The sequence below is a fragment of the Limulus polyphemus genome, unplaced genomic scaffold, assembly GCF_000517525.1.
Source record: "Limulus polyphemus unplaced genomic scaffold, Limulus_polyphemus-2.1.2 Scaffold5432, whole genome shotgun sequence".
Lineage (NCBI taxonomy): Eukaryota > Metazoa > Arthropoda > Merostomata > Xiphosura > Limulidae > Limulus > Limulus polyphemus.
The window spans coordinates 1-9,920 of record NW_013671042.1 but is presented as its reverse complement, the minus strand read 5'-3'; the positions used below and the strand labels follow the sequence as shown (position 1 = coordinate 9,920).

Sequence of the window (9,920 nt, the reverse complement as noted above, 5' to 3'; positions counted from 1 at the left end):
AACTCTGTTTCATGTTATATCAACACCCACAGAAGAATTGTGACTCAGTGTCATGTTACATCAAAACTGACAAAAGCATTATAATTTATTGTAATTTCACATCAAAATTAACAGAAGAACTAATAATGGTTGGAGATGGCTTGAATGGGTAATGAAGAAAAACTTTAATATAAGTTTAAGTTAACAGCAAATGTACAACGTTTTGACAAAGTTTTACTGTTATGTTAAACTTATATTAAAGTTTTTCTTCATTACCCATTCAAGCCATCTCCAACCATTATTAGTTCTTCTGTTAATTTTGATGTGAAATTACAATAAATTATAATGCTTTTGTCAGTTTTGATGTAACATGACACTGAGTCACAATTCTTCTGTGGGTGTTGATATAACATGAAACAGAGTTACAATTCATCTTTTTCTTTTTAATATGGTGTTACACAGCTATATAATTTTTTTATTGATTTTGATATGACATGAGATTGAGTTACAATTCTCTTATTTATTTTGATATTGACATGGACAATGATACTGACTTAAATTGATGCAATACTGAGTTGAATTGATATGATACTGACTTAAATTGTATTGATTTTGAAGTGATACTAAATTATAACATGTTGATTTTGGTATGACACTGAGGTATAGTTTTTTATTGATTTTGAAGTGACATAAAGCTATAATTCTTCTGTTACAGAAGATGCTGAAGCAGAAAAATTCAGTAGTAAAGTATATCAGTGATTTTTAATGAGACAAGTAATCACTAGTTAGATATCTTATAAAAACAAACATCTCAAAGTATTATTGCTTCAGCTTGTTATTGTTATTATTTAACATAATAAACTATCTACCTGTGTTGTAATCAGAAAAAGAAACTGAATGTTTTGCCATTTTATGCTTTTTTACTTTGCTATTTCTTTCTCTGCTATCTTTTTTCCAATCAAAGTCAACCAGGAGAAATTCTCTGCCATCAGCTGTGCTTGGCTAGTCTTACATCTGTTCTTCCCAATAAGCTAAACATCTATTTTGTAGACAAGTCTTTGTGATTTACGTACAGGGTTCCTGCTTAAATTTTTTTAGGGAGCTTGCTGGGCCTCCAAAATATGCATTTTTAGGGATCCACAAGCAGTTTTAGCAACCAATCCTGTAATTGAGTAATGGATGTTATGTAAATTGAAAGGAAACTAAACATGGCAACATATCTCAACTTATTTTGTTGTGAACTTGTATTTCATGCAAAAAAACACATCAAACCACTTAAATTATTTTGATTTCATATATGATCTTTAATTTGTCTCTAAAGCATGTTATAACAGTAACTTTTTGTTCCCCTTTAAAGTAGTGTCCTTTAATAATCAAAATAAATCATGAAAAAAAATCTATACATCACTGCTAGTGTATTCTATTCTTGTTCTCACATCCCATTACCATCTAGCTGACACATATTTGTCAATTTACATTACCACTAGCTTTATAGCAATCAGTTTTTTCATATCCTGAAACAGCTGTTAATTATTCATTCATGAATTTTAAGTTTAATAAGCAAAATTCTCAAATTAATAACATATGGAAACATGCAAATAGCTCTAAAATGGCTTGGGTAGTGATGAGTTAAGTTTGTGTCCTTTTCTTATTAAAATAAATAATGAAAAGAAATTAGTATGCATCAGTGATAGTGTACAATGATGTCCCAACATCCATTTCTTGAATTCTTCCTACTTCCTCACTCACCTGCACCTGCTTTTCAATCTGGACCCTGCCAGCATTTGGTCTCCTTGTGCAAAGATCCTGAGTTCCAAAGATGGATAGTTGTTATGGGATCGAAGTCACTTATTGAAGGTGAGTGGAAAATGACCAGAAGCTGATCAGTGATCCTGTCAGCTCCAAAACAAGATTTCAAATTGGTTTTGATCATCATCATCTTGCTGAATCCTCTTTCTGTCTAAGCAGAGCTGACTGATACAAGCAGCAGTAGGTCAAAGATGCTACAGGTGTCCTTAACCCCAGGGATGATACAAGCTCATGGCTGGCCTTTCTTGCTATGCCTGGTGAAATTAAGTAATGAAATAGATATGGAAAATGTATCAGAGAAACCATCATGAGAATTGTATTATTATTACTGTTTTTATATCATTATATTTAGAATTTCCCATTACTTTCCAATAGGAGGTTTTATCAGTTGTTTGAATTGTGCATGTCACTGTTGGAGATGTCACTATAAGTTGAAAGTGGTTAAAATGTACATAGAAATATTTACAAAATAACTAACCTATTTGACAGCTATGGAACATTCCGTTTCATCATTTGACAGTGCTGTTATTTATGAATATGCATAGTTCCAAGAAGTTACCTTAAAGTTAGTTGTGTCTCGACAAACGTGATTACTGATTGGTTGAATTTCATCTGAATGAGAAAAACTAGATATTTTGGTTTTCTCGAGTAGGAAGCAAATGGTTGAAAAACAAGTATCATGATGGTAGGCAATTGTCGTAACCAACTGCTTGTTGCACCAGTAACTAACAGGGGAGGATATACGCCTTTATCGACAATAAAAGTTAATGTTTCATTATTTTAGACAAATGTTAAAAGTGACACAGTCTACACAGTCTAAGTGCTGAGATTTGAAACACCTTCAACGAAAATACATGTGTCGAGCCGGGAGGTGATAAATTTTAAATAATTCAACCAGCATAATGTGAGTCTTCTTTATAATAATGTATTTAAAGTTGTCATTTCTTTTTTTAAGGTTGGAAAGTTGCTCATTATGTATGCAATAAAAATACAATGAGGAGCATTTTTTAATAAGGCCAATTTTAAAAAAATCTTTCACCAACAAATTGGAGATGCTTTTTTATGAATGAAAACTTTCAATGCTGTCACTTTATTTGATCTTTGGTTGGGATACTTCATGTGTTTTTGTTCAAAACGTGTAGAGTGATAGCAAAGTCTTTGAACTTATGATTAAAGTCAATGATGAATTTAGACATTGAACCTCATCAATATGTTTGTCACATAACATTATGCATCAATCATGTACTAGCCACAAGGTCAGTCCCCATTTTTATTTTACACTCATTGAAATAAAAAAAAATGCATCATGATTTTTTTTCATGGCACATTTATTGATAATGTTACAACAACTGAAGTCACACAACGCTGGGAGCAATTGTAATTGACTGAAGCAACATGGGTTGTGAAGATAATTGACCATTGTTTTTGAAAATACTCAATGTTGACTGATGTACAGTGTACATTTCTTTATAAATAGATTTATATGTGACTTCATAGATGTTTTTAATTATTATATTGTTTTTCAGCTTTTAACAAAAATTTTGCTTCAATTTTTTGAAACATATCAAAATGTTTTAGGGAGAATCTCTAATATCAGATCAACAGTTGATGTTTATTATCAAATAAAGCACTTTAATGGTGTGTTGGGTTATATGATTCAATCAATGTTTCTTCTGTGTTCTTTAATACTTTTCATGGTGTTGGAGTAGTCAAGAGATAATAGCAACTCATTCTTTACTTTTAAACCTTGTAATCCACTTTAGACAATAATACATACAAAACAAGTCAAAGTAATAATGAAATATTGTCTTTATAATTAAATTCTTTTTGCCAATTTTCTTGTTTATGTTTTCATCTTTATACATTTTAGAGCAAGTATTTGGTAACCAAAACAACTCCCTTGGCCAAGACTTTACAAGAAGACCCATCCTGTCAACTTGTGCTTGTCCTAAAACGATACCTGAGTCAAGTAAACCTAGATGAGGTGGAAGAAAATTTGTCTCCCTTACACATTCCCCAGTTAAAAGCACTGTTCCATGGACTAATGGCTCTTAGTCGACAATGGAAGAATATCTTGTATGTACCGCTCCTGCTAGAACAGAACATTAGGTTTCGGAAGAGTTTACGACCTATGAGTGTTTCTTTTGCATTTCCTCCTGGTGAAAGAGTAAACATATCCACACAGGATGATGTAGAAAAAACTTCTTTAGAAGAATGTGAAATTTCTGATGAGACTACTAACTTATTAGTAGCAGAAGGTGGTTCTATTCCTCGAGGATTTTCTTCAAAAAATGGTGTGAAAGCAGAATCTTCCAGGGCTGATGCATTGAAAGTGTTTTCCAGTCCAGAATCTGGAACGGACTCTAGCAGCAGCCAACATGATGCTGTAGACCCACAAGATGGTGGCACAGTGACAAAAAGTGGAAAGAAACGGCTCCCAAGTTATGTACCCAGATCTTCAAGGGCTAGTGTTGCCTTCCCTTTACTAGGTGGCCCATTGGATTCTCCAGCACGTTATGCAGGCAATGCTCCTACTGTCAGCAGACTTGGTGGGTTATTCATGCATCCATCCCACATGAAAAGAAATGAAAGTCACCACAGTCTGAAATCTGCCACTTGGAGCTTATCAAGCATGGAACCAAACTTCCCCACATCAACCATTGACACACCCAGAAGAGGCATGATGGAAAAAGAGGAAAATTTTAGTGATGAAGACCTGTATAAATGGATGGCCCGTCAACAAGACTACATGCGAGGAGGCCTGTCTAGCTATCGATATCGATATAATGACCCGAATGATCAAGAATCAAAAATGAATACACTGACATCAGAAAATAGTGGTGATCTTGATACATCATCATTGTTTCCTCAGGTGGCTTTTGCTCCTTTGGGAACACAGTTAGCAGATGCTCATGTGATTTTCCAGGTGCTGTTAGACAAATTAGGAGTTCCAATACAGGCTGGTAGTCCTTCTATATCAAAGTTTGTTGGTCCTAGAGCTTCTATTTCTGGAGGGATTTCTTTGCTTAAAATTGATATTGTGGAATCTGAATATCAGAACAATGCTCGCCACAAAAAGAAGTCACCATTTTCTCATTCTTCTGCATCTCATGGAAAGTTCTTCATTGACACTAGTATGGACACTCCAGCCTTCATCTGTGACAGGTTTTCTGTTGAGATGGACATTAAAGATGTTCGAGATTTTGAACAAGGAGAAAAAGGACCAGAGCAAAATGGCAAAGTAACAGCTCTTGTCTTTACACAGGAAGGATTGCCCAACACAACATGTGTGATCAACTTCAACATTAATGTTAATTATGTTGCTCAGCAGGTAAATATGCCCCTGCTAAGACTACTGCACCAGTTTTCTACGATGTATGAAAACATCAAAGAAACACGATCAGAATTACATGCCATAAGACCTGGTTCTCTGAAAGAGAAAGAAAGTCCAAGAGGTCTTCAAAAAAAGAGTTCTCCATCATCAGATAGCCAAACAGAAACTTTCCATCCACACTCACCACGTGGCACCAGTGTTTCAAAACCTTCCACTCCAACACCAACTCCTACGAAGTCTTCTGCAGTAGGAACCAGTTTTTCTGTAGGCATTAAACGTCCTCATTCCCTATCACAAAGACTAAGAGCTAGCACTAAGGGTTACACCAATCTTCAAGAGCTCACTGTAAAGGATGATAGACCTTCCAGTCCATTGAGCATCACACCCAGTGAATCTGTGGCTATAGACATCCCAGACTCATGCTCAGTTCCTCTTTCAGGACCCAATCTGGTAACTGATATCAAAGAACTTCAGCCCCGCTGCTGGCGGACAATGTTTTACCTACTGGACTTGTATAATACGATGCCTGAAACCAAAACAGTCACTGATAGGTAATCACACCTTCTACTTCAAAAGTATACAACCTGTAATCATTAATATTAAGGATATTATTATTTTTTGTAGTAAGCTAAAATAACTTGGTCTTTTTTTTTATAAGCCTAGATTTCATTACCAATACACCAAGAAATATAAAATTGTGACTCCAGTTTAAAGAGTATGATTTGTCTTGAAAGAAATTTGTTAGAATGATCATTTAGTGCATTTAAAATTAAACCTATACTATAAATCACAATTCAGTACCATTTATACAATGGATTCATAATGGGAAAACAAAGTCTAATGATAAAGATGAAGATGGTTGACAAAACGCAAAACATTTTATTTACAAGGTTTGAATATTTCAGAATACACTTATTCCATCTTTAATGAAATCCCAAAATATTGTTACAAAGAAATTTATTAACTACAACTATAATATTGTAAATCACTAGTTTACTTAGTTATTGAGTAAAGTGGTAAACAAAATTATGCTTCAATTATGCTGAGAAAAGCCACTAGGAGACATTCCGAGCTGTAGACAGAAGTAAGTGTAGATAACATGTCTTTCTGATACATTACTTACCTCCTCTCTCAAGATTAGCTGTTCTCGTCCAGTGTTGTCTCTATATACAAAATTTTCTTCACACATGCCATACGTCCCCCCCTTGTTGAAATTTTCATATTCCAACATGTCTCTCATGCAAATCTTCATGCACCATCTCTTAACCAATTGTAGAATGACATGCTCATGTGATGCATGCGACTCCTTCTATACTTCTCTACCGAAGCTTCACTTCTTGTTTGGCAGTGTTTGGGTTCATGTGTTTTCTTTTCTGTGCTCCCGTGTGACAAGGAAAAAAAATTGTTTTCCAACCAAAATGTTTTTTTTGTTTTTCTAAGAATAACTTTTAATTTCTTTTCTAACAACCAGTTCATTTTGTCCCTATATACTTTCACAACACTTGACCATTTGCATACATTAATTTGAGTTATGAATTCCAAAGTTCACTTAACCACTTCGAGAGTCACACCACTGACCAGTGTTGTTTCTCAGGCCTCAGGTGTGGGCGACTTGATGGTGGATCTTTCTGCTTTCATACATGGGGAGATTGAATTCTTCATGGGACAACCTTTGTTCCCTGACATCACCCAGGCTCCTCCTGAATTGGCGAACATTCTTCAAAATGATGATGATTTTGATCTTCTTTTTCCACCTTCAGAGTTTGCCGTTCCTGCTCACTTGCATCCTGAGGACTAATCTAGGCCTACTTCAATCTTCACTGATTTTGTGTCTCAAGTTTGTGATGTTCTATCCCGTTCCTCTATCTCTTATTCACCTAGCCCTTTTATGTTACTTGAAACCTCTTCTCAACCATTTTTAGTATTTCCTCCCTCCCCAGATATCAGGGTACATGCTGATCAATTTGTCTCACAATTAAGTGAGGGGATCTGCATGCCGTGCTTCCCGAGGACTTCTGATCTGTACACCCTTTCTTACCATCATACTGACTATCCATTTGTGGATCAGCAATTACTGGGTTCATTGTTACTTCTTTGGGGGCAACTCTCAATTCTAATGTTAGTCTCACCCATGCCCATTATTCTCGCCTTTGTCTTACCCTAACCAACCTTCTATGATATCTCTCTATACTTCTTGTCTTGGAGGCTCTTCACAAAAATTCTGAGGGTTTTTCTGCATCTTCTGTCCTCCACATTAGCCCACATTTCATCCTTGGATCCGACATTACTTATGTGTTTTCTTTGTTGTTGGAACCTTATTGGTAGGGATGCTGTATTAGCTTGGGTCAATTTACCCTCAACATATCTATGGGTCTTATATCTTGCTCCTTTTCTAAGACATCATGTCTTTAGTACAGTTCTAGAAACCATCGAGCCTGGGGTTACATTAACCCATCAACAATCCACTCTCATGTCCTTTGTCATCCATTTGTTTCAGTCAAAGCCTGATATGTCACCTATTTCGATTTCCTATCCTTCATTCTCCCAACCCTTACCTATTCCTCCTAATTGGGGTACTTCTTTTCATTGATTTCCTCGATGACATAACATCTGTCACCACCAGTATCAGTAACTACCCTGTAAATTCAGGGTTGGTGGGAGCTTGACTGTTGGAGTTTCTTCCTCACTGGCATCCCTTCGTTGATGATCAATGGGTGATAAGGATTCTCTCAGAAGATTTCATTATCCAGTTTCTTTCACCTCCTCCTGTTTCTCCTTGCCCCATTTCCTTTCCTATTCCTCAAGATCCCATTGCATGCCAGCGTCTGGGGATTGGTGGCTGATTATTGATTTATCTCACCTCAACAGTTTCATTAGCCAATCATACTCACCAACTCCTTTCTATTGTGGCTTGGGTGGGCCAGTTGATCAAATTGGAGAAGTCATTTCTTCAACCCACTTAATATTTCATCCATCTGGAGGTCTTTTTCGACACCAATCTCAGTCGAGCTTTGCTTCTCCTTTACATCTTCGGTCCATGGAACTTTTAGATCCCCATGCCCTCTCATCTCGGTCACTTACTTCTCACGAGGTTCTATTGCTTTTGGGAATGAGGCCCCAAATGACTGCACTTGTCCCTCTCGGTCATGCCAACATTAGATTCCTGCAGTGGGTGATTCACAAATGATGTAACCTTGCTCAGGATTCTCTTTCTTCCTCCTTCTCTGAGAGAAAATCTGCACTAGTGCCTGGACAAAGCTCATACGTCGTGGGGGTACCACATCCTTCCCTGTGTCCAGATCTACATTTGTTCACAGATGCATCCCTTCAAGGTTGGGGAGCATGGATCAATCACCAGGAAGCTTCGAGCCATTGATCTGTGGATGAAACCATCTTGCATATCAATGTTCTCAAACTTCTAGTGGTTCATTGGGCTTTACATCACTTCCTTCTTCTCGCCCATTATTGTCTGTTAATGGTTCATTCGGACAACTCTATGGTGGTGGCACATATCAACCACCAAGGGGCATCCGATCCAGACCTCTGTTTTCGGACGTTAGATCTCTTGTACTGGACCCATGCACATCACATTCGTCTTATCGCATGTCATGTGATGGGTGCTTTCATTCTATTCATGGATCATCTTTTACAACCAGACCGGATTTATACAATGAGATGGGCATTAGATTCTCTCGTTTTCAGGTACCTTTGCCATTGATGTGGTTCTCCTTAATTGGATGATTTTGCCATGGGCCACAACACCAAGTTGCACTTTTTTGTTCACCTGTACTGCAACCTCAGGCTTTGGAGGTTGATGCTTACAGCCAGGATTGGTCACACAAATACCTTCTTTATGCATACCCTCCAATCCAGTTGCTTCATTAGGTGATTCATCTGGTCCACTCCATTCCTTGCTGAGTCCTCCTGAGTTCTGCACCCTTTTGGCCAGCACAACCTTTGTTTCCCAAGTTACAACATCTGCTCATATCACCGCCTTTACTTTTTCCACTATGTCCCTTCTTCATCAACCTCAATCCCATGTTCTACATCTTTCTTCACGCCTGGCTTTTGTCCAGTCCTTGACAAAATGATTAATTTTCACACATTGAGTTGCCTTCTTGTTAGATGGTTCTAATATTTACTTTTAAATTAAGAAATAACTAATGGATAATACTAAAATTTAAATTATAATCTACGATTAGATACCAAATTTATTGATATACATTCATGAAATAGTAGTTCAATAAAATTTTGAATGCAAGTCTACAAATGTGAAGACATGGCTTTTGACCTATGACCATAGGAAGACCTGTATTGATAGGGTTAACCCTATTGCCACGGGTATCTTTTATTACGCATGACACAAGGTTTTAGTGTCTTACATTCAAAATGTTATTAAACTACTTTTTTGTTTACATTATACCAATTAGAATAGCATAAAATCTTATCTAATAATCCATATTTTAATAGTATACAAGTTTTAAGTTCTTAATTCCAAAGGCAATATAAAAAAAAGCCTGAATTTACACTTGTGTGACCCACATGACACATTTTCTCTTAGCATGTCATCACTCCTATTTTTATCCACCACCCCTCAAAAAGTACAAAATTAAACGTAAATTACACTCTATAAAATTGTTATTGTTGAGACAAACCATAATTTTTACAGTCTTAACAATAACAATTTTATAGAGTGTAATTTACTATTCGATAGCTCTGTAACCAAACAAAATTGAAGACTGTAAAAATTATGGTTTGTCTCAACAATAACAATTTTATAGAGTGTAATTTACTATTC

At 36.2% G+C, this 9,920-nt stretch overlaps 1 protein-coding gene across 1 annotated transcript in view; it reads left to right on the top strand.

Moving 5' to 3' along the window:
• The window catches only part of LOC106472574 (uncharacterized protein KIAA1109-like), a 58,296-nt gene extending 52,619 nt beyond the window's left edge, over positions 1-5,677 (top strand). The window contains exon 15 of the mRNA XM_013933227.2: positions 3,659-5,677. Within this exon, the coding sequence (XP_013788681.2) occupies positions 3,659-5,677 (2,019 nt within the window). The remainder of the gene's footprint in view (positions 1-3,658) is intronic.
• Positions 5,678-9,920: the final 4,243 nt, after the last annotated feature.